We start from the raw sequence: 19,053 nt of genomic DNA, 5'->3' as shown, positions 1-19,053 counted from the left end.
CCGCAACAGGAGAGGCCACAACAGTGAGAGGCCCGCGTACCGCCAAAAAAAAAAAAAAAAAAAAAATTGTAATGGGAAACATAGTGGAGTCTTTGCAGCATAATATGGTGAGCAAGCACTCTAGGTTTGAATTCTTGTTAAGCCACCTCCAGTTCTGGGATCTGAGGAAAGTTACTTAACATCTCTAAGGCTCGTTTGTAAAATGAGTATGATAGTGTCCACCTTGTAGGGTCAAGAGGAATAAATGAGATGCTGTGTATAGGTACTTGGTACGAAGCAAATCACTACTACTATTACTGTTTTTATTACTCAGAATGTTTACTGCATCTCAAGGTATTGATCTCAAGTTAAGCGAGCATTTTTTTATTCCTAAGACACATGATTAGGTATTACGGATACTATAACTGTTATCCCTTATATTGCCACGGGCAGTTACAGGTCACCAAGTCTCCAGATCTTCTTGCCATTGCTGGTTTCTTTTTTCTGTTGGCCTGCAGGAGATGAGAATAAAAAATTGGGAGAAGAGAATGGGCTACTCAAAGAATTTCAGCTCTTGGGTCAGCTTTCTTTCTTGGATTTCAGAGCATTTAACACTTTTGTTGGCCTTATGCATGTGAAGTTATTTTGATTTTGACCTGTCAAAATACACTTTTGCTTTTGCCAGTATTAATCCACCCGGTGTTTTCCTGACTACCTAGTTGGTGATCAGTTTTAAAAGAAGACTAAGTCCAGGTCTGAAGGATGTATTTCTTACGTAACCAGCTATCCAGCTCTGAAAAAGGCCCACTTTCACATTTTAACTGCTCAATTCTCAAGGGAGTCCAGATTTGCTATTCTGAGCTATTTAGGTAGAAACTTCATAAATTTTTTATGGAGAGAAGGAATGTCCTTTGTTTATAGTTTTTAAAGTTTAGCAGTCGTGTGTCATTAAATGAAATAAATTTGTCTTTAGTGGAGTCCTTAAAGGTTGATCATTGGTTTAACTAAGACTTTAAGCATATGTACAAATTTGTATATACAAATTTCAAAGTAGTCATATTCTTTGCAGATGTTCTTGTGAATTCAGTTCTATATCTTTATCAAAGTATAAACTATTTCAGAAACAAGGGCATCATGTAATCTGATTAAACCATTTTCTTATAAAAATGCTTTCTTATTTTTAGATTACCTCTTTAGTGACTCTTCAGCTATTAACCCTGGTTGGCCATGACGATCAGCTTGATGGACCAAAATACAAATGCACAGTATCTCTAGACTTCATCAGAGCTATTGCTAGGTAAGTGTAGAATAATTGTTAACTTAAATGTCAAATTATGTAAATGATATACTAAATATAAAAATTAATCTTTCTAATGTAATGTCATTAGTCATTTAAGCAAGAAAAGGTCATTTTAGTGCCAAGAATGCATAAGTTTCACTGTAGAATGAACCCTCTCATCAAATTTACAAATGACATAAAATTGGGAGAATTAGCTAACATGTTATATGGCAAAAAATCAAGATTCTGAGAGACCTTAACAGACTGAAATAATGGTCACATAGTAGCAAGGTAGGATTTAATGGGCAGTTGACTACAAAAAACTAGTATGTACTGTAGTGTATACAGAAGTCAAAATACAGTTACACATGAAACTTATATAATGTTAAAAACCATTGTTACCTCAATTAAAAGAACAAAAATCAAAAAACCTCATAGGTACTAAAACAAGATGGAAGAGACCTGGCTTAAGTTCTAAGTATTTTAGATGACTGCAGGGTTTTAAAAGTCTTGGTGTCTTGTTCAAGCGATATAATAGGTCTACTGTGTGTTGCCATAGGCAGATCAAATGTGGTATGCTATGCTGTGCTTGGAGTTTTAAAAGGGGGGCATTACTGAATGGGTACATGCTGAGGGGGCAGGAGGAGAGTAGTAGAATGAGGAACCATGTCACATCCCTGAGTGAGGGGCAAGGTGTGAGAGAAAAGGCTTAGGAAGGATATGGTAACCACCTCAAGTATTTCAGAGGCTGTCATGTGCAAAATGGATGAAACGAATTCTTGATAATTCTAGAGCATTAGAAATTCAAGGGAGGAAAGTATGTCTGTCAAAATGAAAGCTATCTAAAAATGTAACGAGTTTCCTCATGAAGAGGTGTACTTGCTGTTAGGCAAAATGTTCCAGCCATTATGGTTGCAACTGGGCAACAGTTTGTCAAGACTTGTAGTAGAAGAGGTGGTGTGTGTGTAGTCTGGTAGGTGGAACAAGACAAGCCGTAAGTCAGTGTCTTCCCAACCTTTTTGAATATGATGATTCCATTTTAAAACTCTTTTAAAATCATGGAAGTATTTTTGTATGTTTCAAAATTAATAATATATAGGCATGGAACATTATTCAGCCTAAAAATAAAACCAGTGCTTGACATAGGTATGGATTTGCAGATCTCCTCTAATGAATTTTACAGTCTCTTAAAGTTTCTGCAGTCCACAGGTTGGCAGCCTCTGCCCCAAAGTCTCTTCTGAGTTAAAAGTTCTGTGATACTATGAAGCAGGTATTGAGACATTTTGATGACATGTAGACTCTGAAACTTGAAATGAGGGTTTTGAAATGTGTTGTTATGATAAAACTGGGCAAACTTTTACACTGAGGAAATTGAGCAGAAACTTTTTTGGAATGCATTCCACATGACCATAAAGCAGGAACTTTCTGTTTCTAAATAATGGTATTTAAACTCTGTATCTTAAGAGCCTCTGTCAAAGGCATAACTTTTGAATGCTGAATGTTTACTTCAGGGATTTTGTCGTGACTGTGTATGTGTTGTGTTGTGCGCCATCATAATCACATACAGGACAGGTTTGTGAGTGCCCCATATGATGAATATACAGTGCACCGAACTGAACTGTGTGTTGCTTAATCCACAGCATCATTGATATTAAACACATCCAGAGAAGTGCACATCCATTTACAGCCTCAGAAGGGAGTAGGAATTGTAGACCTGGAATTTTGCTGTAGAGCTTGGGAACTCTAACTTGCTTTGTTACATGTGTTTACTCTTTCTTACTTTCCATGGGCAGTGTCCAAAGAATAGTCACCTCCCTCTTTCTACATCTGCCTTCATCCACCCTCTCATCCCAGTGATGTTTTTGTACTTCTTTTCTGATGATTTAACCTGCCATTTTTTCCCTCCCTCCCCCATCCTTTTATCTTTCCCTAATATTCTTCGTCACTGCCTTAATGAAAACCTGATCCTTACCTGGAGATACTACTTTCCCTAGAGTTATCTCTACTGGTAGCTTCTTACTTTCTCAAACCGCAGACCCTCAGTGTTGGATGCTCTTTAAGTGCTATCCTTTTTTCTTGTTGCCATTTCTAGGTTGTTACTTTCCCCCAATTTCTTGTGAAAATGTGGGTTTCTTTGAGACTCTTGCAGTCTGGCTCTATTTTCCTCTTCTCCTTATGACTGATGATCTTCGACCAGCCTCCCAGCCATTCCACCTCATGTATTGAACAGTAGAGCACATGGTTCATGGTTTCTTTTCAACCTAGATTCTTGACTATTCAAACCACAAGTCCTAATGTCTGTACTCACTCAGTTCAGCATGCACTGTTTCACGGAGCTAAATCGAGACTATCCGTTGAGAACTTCTTCAGCTACCGACATTGGTGCCCATCTTCTGTCTTTCCTGCATCAGCAGGTTGGGATCCTCTTACTGTCTAAGGTGGATTCTTCCACTTCTGCTCTGAATTCCATCTCCTCCCTTTCACCAGAACCTTTTGCAGTCCTCAGACTATCTGTTCTGTTGTTTCAGGCACCCAGCACGGTTGACCTCTCTCTCTCTCTGTCTCTCAGAACTCTCTTCTCCTAGAGCCCATGATTCCAGTCTTCTGGTTTTCATATTTATTCTTTGGCTGTTTCTTCTGAAGCTCATTTGCCAGCGTATCCTCTCCACCTGACCTTTAAATGTAGCAGGTCCGTGAGGCTTGGCTCTTTTTTCTTTTCATATTATATTTTTTCCTAGGTAATTTTAGCTTTACCCCTGCTTCAACAACTATCTGTGCACTAATCGTACTCCCCAGTTTTTTAAGGCCAGACGTTTTTTCTAATTTTCTTGACCTTTATTGGATGTTTCCCGCCTATATCAATGTATTTACAAAACTGAACTCAGGAATTCCTACCTCTGATTCTGCCTGCCAACAAAAAAGGAGTGATGCAGCTTTCCTCCAGTGTTCCCTGGTTCAGTGATTAGCACTGCAGTCTGCCGTGTTGCACAGGCCTGAAACCTGGGAGTTATTTTTGACATTTCTCACTCCCATACCCGCAGTATCCAAGCATTAGTCCCTTTGAGCCTGTTGGGTCCCTCCTGTTGTATCTCAGATTCATTCACTTTTGTCATTTGTTCTGTTAGCCCTCTAGACCAGGCCACCATCATCTCTTCTCTGGTAGCTTCCTAATTGTTTTCTGCCTACTCTTATTCCCTTAAAATTTGTTGTCCACACTATTGCCAGAATGATCTTATAAAAATTTCATATCACCTTCCTACTTAGAAGTCTTTAATATCAATAGTTTCCCATAACTCTTCGGATAAAAGACAGAATGTTTAAAATAGCTGGCGAGGCCCCAGTGACCTGGCCCCGGCCTTTATGCCCAGCCACACCTGCCCCGCACATCTTCTCCCCTAGGTATTTGCACTTCAACCGCTCTGGCTGTGTTCAGTTCTTCATATACATCATTCATTGCATATGCAGCACTTCCCAACTCCTCTCCTTTATCTAGCTAACTGCTGCGTAACCTTTAGATTTCAGTTTAAATGTCTCTTCCTTGAAGAAGCCATCTCAAACATACAATGACCTCCCATCGCTCACGCCTGCACACACACACTATAAACAGTTATGCAGGTCCCCTTATCTTCTGAGACTTATCATTATTTTACGTAAATAATTAATTCAGTAATTAGAACTTCCTCCCTGCAGTATAAGTCCATGAAACTCACAGCAGAGACTGTGTCGGTCATTGCCTTACTCAAACCCAGCACAAGACTTTAAACTTAATATATGCCAAATGTCCAAAGTATTGCATGCTTTTTTAAAAATCATGATTAGCAGTAAAATGTCAGATGAAAGGGAACAATTGTGGACTTGACCCTGGGGGCGGCAAGAAGAAGGGAGCTACTAAGGAGACAGAGTTTCATTCCAAATCGAGGTTTGGTGGAGATCAGAGATCCCGAGGATAGTTAGCACAGATGAAGTAGGTAGCCCTAGTTCCAGACACCCGTGGCAGAGAATGAACAATTAGATCACAGGACACAACCTAAATATCCAAAGTAAGGGAATGGATCAGTAATTTATTATATATTCTTACCAAAAAACCATTGTGTGGATATTTAAAATCATAATTTTGAAGGATAAAAACACAGGAAAACACTCATCATACAAGCTTAAGTGGACAAAACAGTGATATAAAAAGTTGTATATTATACAAGAAAGGTAGAAAAACCTAAGGCAAGGGAGTAATGGTCAAACTTGTCAAGAAATCAGGCCAAGTCTATCCGATTTAATGGTAAAGCAGTCATTTGTAACTTTATCAAGAACACTTTCGGGATACAGTGGAGTAGAAGTCAGGTTATAGGGCATTTAAGTCGTATTTATAAGAAAGTTGGTGCAGTACATAGAATGCTTTTTATTCACTTAAGATTTATTGTGTTGTCCATTATAATCCCTATGCTAGGCTTTGGGGATATAGCAAGAAGTATAACAGATTTGTATCCTATCCTCATGTGCCTACATTCTAGAATATTTTTGCTGTAAAGAGGAAGAGAGGATTGTTACCTACTAAACAGGTTGTGGCGTTGTGAGCAGGTAATTATTTTTTAAAGATCTGAGCATATTTAAATGCTGATAGGAAAGAACTCGTAGAGAAGGAGAGTTAATGATACAAAAGAGAGGTATTAATTTAAAGCACAAAGTCCTTGAAAAGGTGTAAAACATGGGATTTAGAAACATTAGTTAAAGAACTAGGCCTAGATGAGAGAGGGGAATCCCTTTGCATTATAATAAGAGGAACAGGTGGATTCAGATGGAGCTGAATTGGGAGATTTGGGGGCAAGAAGTTGAAGGAGGTCTGATCTGATGTTTTCTATTTTGCCTGTAAAGGAGGAGGCAATATTGAGACTAAGGGCAGAAGTACTGGCAGTTTGAGAGGAATATGGATATTTGAAATAGCTGCTGTGGGGAATGGGAGAAAGTGCCGACAAGGAAAGCAACTTGATGCTAGTGTTGAGGGCCCAGTTGAGGTTCCTGACCTTGAATTTACAGTGGCAGCAATCTGTGAAACTTGTGATCTTCTCCAACAGCATTCCATATGCCAGGTACTGGGACAGCAAAGGGCTGTAATTGAAATCACATAGGATTGGGGTTTTGCCAGGTGAATTCAGTGGATGCTAGCAAATGAATGCTTGAAGTGACAAACCATGGAGTTAGGCTAGGAAGGGAAGGAAGGCAGTAAAGCCAGTAGAGGGCTAATAGTTCAGTGCCCGGCACATAATACTCAGTAATTACTTGTAGATCAGGAGGAAGCGAAGAGAGGTTCGTGAACTAGTTGTCTCCACTGGAGGTAAGAGAGAGGGATAGTGTGCCGTGAAGTCACTAAAGCTGAGGCAGATCTTGGGATGGAGAGGAAGACTGAATGGGGTGCTGCATTATTAGCTGACGAAGAGGTGGTGACAAGGGGATAAAGGGTGGTTAGTGGAATGGTCTGAGACTCAGAGGAACCGAGCTTTTTGCACTGGGACACCGAGCCCACCTGCCAGGACTGCCTGGGCTGCAGTAGAGTCTCACCTCACTGGAAAGATCTGAAGAAGAGGCTTGGTCCTTCGGGGGGAGCCAACTTTCAGTTAAGCCTGGAAGAGGAAAACAAAAACATTCATTCATGGAAGAGGTGGAGGACATAGAGAATGTTCTTGACCGAGGAACAGTGTAAAGTATTCTAAATTCTGGTCTAAGAATTCCTCCTAGGCAGAGTGCCACCAACATTATTTTTGTTTATCCTGTTTCTTTCTAGATGCTTACTTTAGAAAATAATTATTTGTGTCCTATGAGAGAGAGAATCTCCTGTAGTATTTAAAAACTATCTTTGGAATGTGTGATTTAAGTTTTAATGTTGCCCTGTGGTTATTCTATCAAATTCTGCTGTGTCTTAAAATAATATATGTGGGGATCAGTTGGGTAAGTCACCTGTTTATACTGGGGGGTGGAAGGATGATAGAGAAAGGTAGTCATACATCTTGGGCAGTAAATGTTTCTTAGAGGAATGATCTTACATATTCATTTCACAATTAATTTAGTGTTTTTAAAAGTTCAAAAATCTTACCTGTATGATTCAGTTTGCTTGAGTACTTCCCAGTGGCAAAGCAGAGAAATGGAATGTAGTGAACCTCTAAATGCTTAGTGTTTTTAAGTGTTTAAGTGTTTTTAGTGTAAATCGCTTAGTATTTTTAAGTCAGTCCATTCATTCTAAAAAGAAAAATTTATTGCATAAATTATGCTGCAGTGTTAAATAGATTAGTAGATAAGATGAAGGAGTCCTACCACTAACAAATGACAGTATTTTCATTTGTTTATGTTCTAGTACTAGTCCATTATACAAACATTTCTCTGTAGCTATCACAACATAGTTGCAATTCTCTTTTCTCCTTACCTCTCTTAATTTTGTAGTTATGGCTTCATATTGACCATTTTGTATGGCTTTGTAATAGTCTATCAAATAATGCCTTCTGGTCCCATACTGTTGGAATTTTAATTGTTTTCGTATTAGCTTCTTCTAAACTTTTTCTTTTCCACTCAATGCAAAAAAAAAAAAAAAAAGAAAGAAAGAAAAAAATCCAAAAGACAATAAAACTTAACATTAAGTTCACTTTACCTTGTCACTTTAGGTTTATAACCTTAAGACCCAAAATTATTGTGGGGAAATGTGCCTGGAGAGATATACAAATTCAACCTTCCTTTTTACCTATGAGTAAAAATAGCCTACTATGTCTCCTTCTAAAATCCTCTAAAAAAGATCTTTTCAACCAATCATGAAGAACCTTTTCACGATTTTTTAAAAAATGATTTGTTAGTGGTACCTTGTTACTAGTAAATTTGGTGGGGCTCTAGAGTTGAATGAAAGAAAAGCACATAAAAATAAACAGCTTTATGATATAATAACCATACCTTTTGTGTCTTTATGCCTGAGATAAGTTTTTATTTTAGTAACTATTTGTAGTTGTTTTATTACTGCTAATGATAACAGAATTGTTTTGGCAGTGTTTTTATACCATTTGGAAAGTTTTAGTGTTCTTCAAAGAGACACTATTGTAATGAAACAATTAAAGTACTCTTCATTCCATCATTAGGTATCACAATAACCGTAGCATCTCATTTGAGCTATTTTAAAATGTGTTTTCATAAGCAGTATCTATAGTTCCCCATTCCAGATTTTTAAAAAATATTTGATACGTCAGTCATTTGCTTAGAAACTTTTTTAGAAAGTGTATTACAAAATGGTAGACAAAAACACTAATTGATGATGGTTTAATAAATAAGAGCATGCAATTAGTGCATCTTTAAAGGCTGTTCTCACATGGATGATTATTTTTGTAGAGTTGAATACTTGAAGGCTTTAATTTTATACTTAGTGCTAGATCATTATATCTAATTATTTTGACCATTTATTCAAATAATAAACCTCCAAGTCTGAATATTTATAGTGAAGAATGAGTTTAGAGAAAGGAAAATAATTATATGTCTCTGTTTCCTGCTATTTTATTCTGCCTGCCATCAGAGTACAAAAATATACATTCACATCGTCTGTTTGTTGTATTGTATTCTTGTATCATACAGATTTAGTTACAATACACACACAGGTCAGCCAGTGTTAAAAGACTGAAAAGAATGGAAACTACAAATGAGGACAGATGAGCTCTATGCATTATGTAATGATAAAACAGGTGTTTTGGAAAATAAACAATGTTCAAAAGCAAAGAAGATTTAAATACTTCTGCATCTCTAATTACTTTATTCTGGTTATTAGACAAAAAGCAAATAGCTTTCAGATGAAATCCAAACTTTCTGTAGTATAACTGAAATACAGAATGTTGGATAATTCTAACTTCGTTTCCTTTTTTTAGAAAAGCAAACTTTATGCGTTGGGGAAAAAACTTTTTAAAGAAACTCTGTTCCTAGTGACATTTAAAAAAATAATGTCAATTCTATCATGATGCTTTTGACAGTATCTTAGGATTGTTTAGCAATAGTTGTGAATTATTTTGCATGTGATTCTCAGAATCATACATACAAAGCTGAGCAGTCTAGGCGGTAAGGATGCTAACATACTATCTGTTTTTGTTTATAGGACGGTGAACTTTGACATAATAAAATACTTGTATGATTTCTTGTGAAAACAAGCTTCAAAGCCATATGGACACTGTGACAATGACTAAGCCAAGCTGTGTTCATCCAACTACTCAGTTGGCCAGGGAGAGGAGTTCTTTGGCTCTATTGGATTTGTCCAGACAGGTGCTGGCCCAGCATGGAATCTGATGAAAATACTCTGATTGGTCTGGGTGAATGTGAGCAGAAGACTATTTACCAGGGACCCTGGAGTATTTGGAAGGAACGTGTTAATTATAAACAGCAGGGTTTGAGCACAATCTGTTCTACTCTTAATGATGTTATCTCAACACTGAAATTGCCTGAAACCCATTTACTTAGGACTACATTTTACTCTGTGAACTATCCCCTGCACTTTGAATGTGCCAGCAGCCCTTGTATATAAGCCCAGTCTTTTCACTTCCTCTCCACAGGAGCCTCTGCAGTTGCTTGCCAAAGCAGATTTTCCTAAGGCCACCACTTTAAAAAATCATAGTTGCAAAATATAATAAGTAGAAGTTTTTTTTTTTTTTTTTTTAAGATCCAAGTTTGTATATGCTTATCTTTCACCCTGATTTTCTCAAAAGGCAAGGTAGTTTGATCAGATATAGGGCAGCTTTCCACCTCTAAGCCTACTTTGATAACTGCAGTATGCTTAGGTGAGGTTTATCTGGTCACTTTTGCAATTAACTACCCAACATAGCTTTTTAATCTGCATGATGGTTTTCTTTCCTTTTTTTAACCATTGGCCTTTAATAGTTCCACAATAAAATTTTTGCCTGTTATATCAGTTATGAACCTTGGGTCTGATTTTCTTGTCTATTCATATTTTTTAAGACATTTTCTGTTAGCATGTAAATGCTTGAAAATTATTTTGAGCAGCTTTAAAGTGCTTAATTACGGAGCCTAGTTTAAATTTCAGTTGCATTTTATTCTTTCTTTTTTTGAAGAAAAATTCTCACAATAGGCACCCCAAATAGGAAGCCTTTTCATGTAGTGACTGGCACTTTCTGGATCAAAGAAAACGAGTGGTTGTCTCCTTGCATTTATTTAGAGGTCCTGAGTAGGGGAAGGAATGAAATTCCTTTTTGTCTGCCTACACAAGATAGCAGGGAGCACCCTCACCCTGTGTCTCTTGTCCCATGGAAAATGGTGAAATTTTGTGTTCCACAGATGTTCGTAGAAGCCAGGACCAGGGAAAAGCCATGTGCATTGCAAATTCAGGCTTAGGCTTACTGCACGTAGAAATCTGTGTATCATTCAAGTAGAAGGCAGTTTGAGTAGCTGATTCAAGGAAGAGCAATGCCACTTCGGGGATTTTCAGCCCCTCATAGTTTGCTATAAAGTGGCAGGTCTGCTGTGCAGCTTGCTTGGATAGCCTGGGACCAGTCTGCCTTTTGAGGGAAGAACTCTGGAATATGAGGGGGCACAGAGATTGTCAAATAGGGAACTGGGGAAGACAGAAAGGAGGCAAGGTTTCCTGTATGTGACTCTCCCTGCCTTCTCACTGCTGGCCACCTGTCCCCCGCCCAGCACCTTGCTTATCTTGTACTGCCCCACACTGTGCCACCAGCCCTATGTATGGCTTCCCTGCAAAACACCTTGTAACCAGATTTTCCCTGCCTCTGACTAGCCATAAGAACTTTATGTTTTGTAATTTACTTACTAATGGCTTGCTAAATGACTCACTAACTAACTTGATTAATTTATTTAAACGAAGACTAACAGAGCTTAATGTGGATATTAGCATTTTAACAAGGGTCATCTGCAAATGAATTTTCTAATTGGAAGATATAAATCTCCAATTAGGGGAGGGAATCTAATGATGAGAATGATGCTGGCTGGTGGGCCAGATATTTCTGTTAAAAGAGGAGGTGCCTAAATTATATTAAGCATCTATTCTACCTAGATCTAAAAATGATTTAGGTGGTAGAAGAACACAGTTACCAGGCTGTGGGATTTTAGATTTTTTATACATGGTTGATCCTCCATTTAAAAAATGTCTTCTTTCCATTACCATGACTCAGATATACATAGTAAGGTGGAGACCTTATTCCCCCTCTTATTTTCAAGTTAGTTTCAATCCCTGAATCAGTCTTCATTGCTGAAACAGTTCCGTTTCAGTAACTCTGGAAGGGATTCTGATCCAACAAGTCTCTTTTCATTAAGCCCTAAAAAGTCAAAAAGGGGTCAAGTCTCTAGGGCAGCAGTTAAGAGCTGGGGCTCTTTAGTCAGACTACCTTTGTCAAATACCAGCTGTATCTCTGGGAGCTGTGTGATGTTAGATAAATTATTGAATCTCTCTGTGCCTCTTGTTTTCTCACCGATACAATGGAAAGTAGAACTTCCCTCATGCAGCTGTTTGGAGAATTAATAAATAAGTTGATATATTTAAGGTGGTAGATCTCAACTGGAGGCAGTTTTGCCTGCCAGAGAATATTTAGCAATTTCTGAAGACATTTTTGGTTGTCACAGCTGGGTGTGGGGTAGGGGAGGGTAGAGACCTGGGATGCTCCTGACCATCCTAAATGCATGTCCCACAACAGAATTATCTGGTCCAAAGTATCAGTAGTGCCAAGGTTGAGAAACCCCGATCTAAGTAAGGTACTTGACACTTTGTAAGTGCTCAATAAATGTTAGCTATTATTATCATGAAATATTTGTGACCTCGAAAGGAGTTAAGTGACAGAATATGACAACATTCCAACTAAATAGAGAAGAGGTACTCTTACCTAATCCTATCTAGGAAACTTATTTCTTGTTAAAGATTTTTGAACTATTCAAATGGACGCAATACCTTGGATTTTTATTTTTAGAATTGAAGGATTTTCTACTGGGTTCTAATTCACATGTAGGTTTCATTACTTATCTTTCAGGATCTTGTTGAATAGTCAAAAGCATGAACTGAGAATGATCAATCAGAGAGCAGGTGACTGAGGAGTTACATTGTTTGCCCTCAAGGTGTGATGGCTGTACAATTAGTGGTATACCTCCGACGGATTTAGTTAACCAACAACTGTTTAATGTAATTAAGGTGGTCTGGAGCAAGGAAAGCTCAGCATAAGAAGAAGCCTCCTTTGTTACTCCAAGGTATGCCCTACTCTGCTTGTACTATGCAAAGAAAAGTAATGGACCAAGTCCAGGAATAATGCATCCCTTATTGCATTAAGTACTCAGATAGTCTCTAAAATAGTAGATGAAATGCCACAACTGCCCATGTATTTGACCAGGGCTGTAATAGCATCCTCTGCTTTGACCTGAAGTCTCACACTGTTGAGTACCATAGTTGCATGTTATGCCTTTTTCCATGAGAAGAGACTTAGATTGGAGGAAATTAACCAGAGGTTGATATTATTCAGCTTCATCCCCTACATTTTGAAAGCTTCATCTCCTACAAAGTGTGACTGTATCATATGTAAAATAGTTTAGATAATTTTGTATGTAATTGCAGTCTGCTGACACAATTTGCTTTCAGAAACGCTTAGTAGAGCTCAAAGAAATCTTTGCTATCAAGATATCAACATTTCACTCAAATTTGCTGTTAAATGCCCTCAATGCACAGTTAGTGTTCATTTTCCAGCAGTGACACATTCTTGAAGCACAGTTTGAGAAGTAGAAATTTGGTAGAGCGGAGAAAATTATAATCAATTCATTCATTTAACTGCATGTTGATGCACAGTAATGATGGGATTTTAGGAGGCATTCAGCTGTTTGAGTAAATAGTGGTAGCTTTGGCATGAGAAAAGAGTCTGGATTTTAGAGGCAGTAGAGATTCGCTTGAGGTTTTGGATAAACCATAATCCATTTCATTGGTCTTTGAGGAAGTTGAGAGTCCTATTTAATGGGAGTTCCCATGAAATTATTCAGTATTCATCAAAAAAAATTACTAAGTACCATCTATGTGTCAGGCATTGTGTTGGGTGTAGGAGTAGGAGATACAGCAGTGGACAAAGGAGACAGATTTCTGTCCTGGACAACAGGTGCTGTCAGCATTGGGAGAGCCGTTCCTCGAAATAGGAAGTCCTGAGGGAACGACTAGGTCTGTGGGATGAAGAGGATCATGAGTTCAGTTTTGAACCTGTGCCATTGAGGTGCTTATCCAAGTGGAGTGTGAAGTGTGTAGCTGGATCTAGTTAGAGATCAAAGTTACTGCCAAGCATTAATGTAAGGGTCACCAGAATAGAGGTGAAAACTGTTCTTGACATAGTGAGGGAGAAACCATCTTGAAATGAATTAAGAAGGTGGTCATAGCTATTGCTAATCAACTCACCACAGAACTGCAGGTTAATTTTATTCTTTCAAATAAGAGTTCTCCACTATTCATATAAACCCCATCCCTTTCAGTATAAGAAGTGGCAGTAAGAGACCTGGGCTAAGTCCCATTTAGTATTTGGTCCCAAAAGGAAAAACCAGACCCACTTAGCATCTTAGTTCTGTGGAGAATGTTAGATCCAAACACATGATTTTATCACTTTGGACCAACTTTCATAATAATAGAGGCATTGCACTGGCTTATGTGTGCCCTAGAATTTCCGAAACCACTTTAGGTTCACTTTCTCTGGGAAGGAACATTCAGCCACCCTAGTTCATGGGATTCATCCAGCTGGAAATGAAGAGAGCCTTAGCGGAACAGAGATGCACTAACCCCATAAGCATCCATGAGAAAGGATGCTGAAATAGAAACCCTGGCTGTTTTCTACATCAATCTTTCTTTTTTTAATTGAAAAATATTGATAACTAAAGCCTAGTCATCGAGAGGATGGAAAGACATGGGAAAGAGCCACGTGGCTTGAGGAGGGATAAAACAGGCAGCTGCTACAAATGCCTCTGAGTGTAAAAACATAATAATTAAGCTGAAGTGACCTACAGAGAAAAATAAGTAGATCTAAAAAATCGATTTTTTAAAATTGTGATATTGTAACTGAAAGTTATGTGGGAGAAATAAAACATGTACCAATAAAAAGAAATTTTCTTAGATTACTAGACTAGGAGAGCTAACTCCCCAGCTTAGGTAAGAGTAAAACTTTGGAAATGTTGAACAGAAGAGGACACTGCCTACGGCTCCCTGCAACCTGGGCTGGTTGCCTGATTTCTTTTTTTTTTTTTTTTTTTTTTGATGTTGGGGGTAGGAGCTTATTTATTTATTTATTTATTTATTTTTGGCTATTTATTTATTTATTTTGCATCCTCGCCTCTGTGAGAGGGCTCTCTCTAGTTGTGGCAAGCGGGGGCCACTCTTCATCGCGGTGTGCGGGCCTCTCACTATCGCGGCCTCTCGTCGCGGAGCACAGGCTCCAGACGCGCAGGCTCAGCAGCCGTGGCTCACGGGTCTAGTCGCTCCGCGGCATGTGGGATCCTCCCAGACCAGGGCTCGAACCCGTGTGCCCTGCATTAGCAGGCAGACCCTCAACCACTGCACCACCAGGGAAGCCCCTGCCTGATTTCTTTATGATAAAAGTTCTGGGTTAAACTGTAAAAAAAAAAAACAAACCAGAATGTGAAATGAAAAGAGCCCCACCCCTGTTTAAAGAGAAAACAATTTAGAATTTGTTTTTAATAATGCTGTTATACATAATTTAAAAATCTGTTTTTAATTATTATAAAAGGAACACATGTTTACTGTGGAAATTTGGGGCAATCATGAAGAAGTAAAAATCACCAGTTAACAACATTGAGAGATAGCCTCTGTAAGTAAAAGTTTTGGTATATTTACTTTAGTTACTATATTGTTCTGGTAGTTTAAAGAGAAGGGGTAATTGGGTCTTTTATATTGAGAAAGAAAGGACAGATCAGGTGAAGATTAATGATTCTCATAGCAGCCTGTGCAACATGACTGGTAGGACTTAAGTTTGGTATTTCATCAAAATTGTTTAGAGTGACAACGGTTTTTTTTTTTTTTTGTAAATCACTTACATCCAAGTATATAAAAATGTGAAACCGCATCAGCATAATGAAAAGCAATATATTTCAAAGCTATAACATCAAAAACCAATTCTCAAATATGTGTGGCCAATATGTCTCTTTCAGTAGAATTGCTTATTTAAAATGCTTGTCATGATAATAAAATGGGAGAAAGAACAAAAGAAGCACCAAAGTGGGGGGAGAGAGACAAAAGTTGAAGTATGGAAGGAGGAGGGCAATGAAGTAGATGCTAATTTGTGGAAATACAAATCAGAAATGGTGTGGAAACAGGACGTTCCATTATCCGTATCTGGATGACAAAGCAAAACCACCAGTCATTTATTTTGATCATGAATCTGCAGTTTGAGCAGAGCTTGGCTCAAAGTGGTATCCCTTGGGGCAACTTGAGACTGGAGTTGAATCACATGAAAGCTGGTTTCCTCACCCTTGTCTGGAGGCTGACACTGGCTGATGGCTCCTACCTGGAATACCTACACATGGTCTCTCATGTGCTCTCTCCACTTCATGGAATGGTGATGAGGTTCCAGAAGTCAGCATGCCAAGAGAAACTAGCAGAAGCTGCATGGCCTTTTCTAATCAAGCCTCAGAAGTTTCATAGCATCAATTTTGCAGTATTGTGATTAAGGCAGTGATTAAGCCCTCCTTTTATTTAAAGGGAAGGGAATTATTAAACCCACCTCTTGATAGAAAGAGTGTCACAGAACTTGCAAGCATCCTTTAAATCACCACACAGCATAATAGGCTGAAAATAAAAATATGGAATGCAGATGGAATACATTTTATGTCCTTTAAGAATTTGAGTTAGTGTGGCAGACTGTTTCTTGTACACATACCCTCATCAAACATCTCTTCTCCTTTCCTCCAAAGCACAGGAGCTCTGGCTGCAAGGGGGCCAATATTGTTGGAGTACAGGAGGCAAAGACAACCTTGGTAGGAGATGGGATCAGAGAGGTAATGGGTGCCAGGTCATGTGTAGCCTTGCAGGACATTGAAGGACTTTGGTTCTTTTTTTAATAGGTTGTAAATATTTGATTGCATTTGCATATTTTAACTGTTTCTTTTTTTAAAAATTTTTATTGGAGTATAGTTGATCTACAATGTTGTGTTAGTTTCTGCTGTATAGCAATGTGTATCAGTTATACATGCAAGCGACTGACAAGGGATTAATCTCCAAAATATACAAACAGCTCATTCAGCTCAATATGAAAAAAAAAAAACCCAATCAAAAAATGGGCAGAGGATCTAAATAGACATTTCTCCAAAGACATACAGACGGCCAAAAAGCACATGAAAAGATGCTCAACATTACTAATTATTAGAGAAATCCAAATCAAAATTACAATGAGGTATCATCTCACACCAGTCAGAGTGTCCATCATCAAAAAGTCTACAAACAATACATGCTGGAGAGGGTGTGGAGAAAAGGGAACCCTCCTATACTGTTGGTGGAAATGTAAATTGATACGGCCACTATGGAGAATAGTATGGAGGTTCCTTAAAAAACTAAAAATAGGCCTACCATATGATGCTGCAGTCCTGATCCTGGGCATATATTTGAGTACTTATATGTGAAATCTAAAAAAATGGTACAAATGAACTTATTTACAACATAGAAATAGAGTCACAAATGTAGAAAACAGACTTATGGTTACCAGGGAGGAAAGCAGGGGCGGGAGGAGGGATAAATTGAGAGGCTGGGATTGACAGATACACACTACTATATATAAAATAGATAATGAATAAGGACCTACTGTATAGCACAGTATTATCTACTGTAATACACAGCGCTTCTCAATACTCTATAATGACCTCTATGGGAAAAAGAATCTAAAATAGAGTGGATATAGGACCTTGGTTCTTATTCTTTGTGAGATGGGGAGAGTTTTGAGCAGAGGAGTCACATGATCTGGTTTAGAATTTTTTGAAAAGGGTTACTGGAACCTATACTGAGAATAGAGTGGAAGCAAGAAAAGTAGAAGGCTATTAAAAAATCTAAGTGAGAGATAATGGTGGCTCAGATCAGGGTGTTAACAGTGGAGGTGGTGAGATGTTGTCAGATTTAGGATATAATTTAAAAGAAATGTCTGCATGATTTGCTGATTAATTGGGTGTCAGTTTTGAAAGAAAGAGTCAGGAATGATTCCAGGGTTTTTAACGTGAACATGTGGAAACGTGTAGGGGAGATAAGATCAGGAGTTCATGTGTGGACATGGTAAGTTGGAGATTTCTGTTAGGTATCAAATTGGAAACGTCAAGGAGGCAGTTAGATAAATCTGGAGTTCCGGGTAGAAGCCCAGGTTGGAGATAAAAATTCAGGGGTTGTCAGTATCTAAATGGGAATGTGTAAGGGAAATGTGTACATGCAGGAATTATGGCCAGCTCTTCTGAGTCAGAAAACTACCTTCCCACTGAGCTCCTGCCTAGGAGCGTTCAGAGCCCCTCTAGAAGGTAAACCCCCTCCCTGGGGAGTTGCTTCTAAACTGTAGGGAACCTTCAGTTACTTGTTTCCATAGGAAGAAGGGATTCATGATAAAAGTGAAATTTTCTTTTTTTATATACTGAAATTGCAAATACTAAATTACTAACTTTAATACTAAAATTTCAAAAAATCTTCGCAACATTAAAAAGAAAAATGACAGGAATGGAGTGAATGGGTCATAGATTTAGATATAGCAATTTATGCAATGCCCAGCCAAGACAAAATGACCTGTAAATACTGAGTTCACAGATTGAGTATGTTAGTTAATTTCCAAAATCCATTCTTTTAGAGCTGTTCTTACCACTAGGAATTTGCATTCTTTCCATTTCAGAAGTAAAAATTAATTAAAAGATAATATGCTGAATTTCATCATTAAAATAAAGGTTCCTTCTAAGTATATCTGAGTGTGTGATATTTGGTAGCTTTTTTTTTTTTTCTTGGAAATATCCATCTATCTTATGTTGTGTTTTTTTTACCCTAATCATGATAAGTCCACCACTGAATCATGCTCAGTAGAGGACATGTTTGGAGTTGTGGCTCCAGATGTTGGATTGGTTTGCACTGACTCTCTTTTAATCCCCATCATAAACAATTCATTAGCAAGAAAGTTGTAGGAGGCAGAACAGAGTAAAACTGACAGGCCTACCTAATGATTAAAACTATAAATATGGGTCCATTATTACATTACAGTAAATAAGAACTACCTGAGTAAGGAAGATGAGGAAAAAAGCTCAAGGGATTACTGGACAAATATTGCCATTTGAGATGGAAATTTGTTTTTCTTTTCTGTTAAAACTATGTGATTGTAATGGTGATAATTACCAGGTGAACATTTATGTGCTTGACACTGTAATAGACAACTCATATACATTATCTCTAATACTTACATAGTGTGTATGAAAAAATATATTCACTCAACGGCTGACACTAGAATGCCTCTTAGCAGAGAAATTTGAGGAGTAGACAATGAGAAAGCTGTGAAGTGGCAGATGAGACCCTGATAGTCCTTGGAAGAAGTGGCTAAAGGAACAGAAAAAAATCTGTGTATTGCTAGGGAAAGATCAGCAAAATTGATACCTCTGGTCAAGCTAATCAAGAAAAAAAGAACACACACATTACTGTATGATAGAATGTAATCACTGAAAAATAATATTCTGAATGCCCATGAATTTGATTATTTAAATGAACTGGACAAATTCCTTGTAAAACACAGCCAACCAAAATTTATTCAAGAAGAAATAGATAACCTGAATAGCCATATTCTTCATTA

General features: G+C 38.0%; 1 protein-coding gene across 1 annotated transcript in view; it reads left to right on the top strand.

Annotated features, from left to right (window-relative positions):
* ORC5 (origin recognition complex subunit 5) overlaps positions 1–18,099 on the top strand; it is an 81,223-nt gene extending 63,124 nt beyond the window's left edge. Inside the window, exons 13-14 of the mRNA XM_060108093.1 lie at positions 1,164–1,276; positions 9,366–18,099. Of these exons, the coding sequence (XP_059964076.1) occupies positions 1,164–1,276; positions 9,366–9,411 (159 nt within the window). The 3' untranslated portion in view covers positions 9,412–18,099. The remainder of the gene's footprint in view (positions 1–1,163; positions 1,277–9,365) is intronic.
* The last annotated feature ends 954 nt before the right edge of the window (positions 18,100–19,053 follow it).

This window comes from Mesoplodon densirostris, chromosome 9 (assembly GCF_025265405.1).
Source record: "Mesoplodon densirostris isolate mMesDen1 chromosome 9, mMesDen1 primary haplotype, whole genome shotgun sequence".
Taxonomy (NCBI): Eukaryota; Metazoa; Chordata; class Mammalia; order Artiodactyla; family Ziphiidae; genus Mesoplodon; species Mesoplodon densirostris.
The sequence above is the reverse complement of the archived record's forward strand: the minus strand, read 5'-3'. Positions and strand labels throughout refer to the sequence as shown.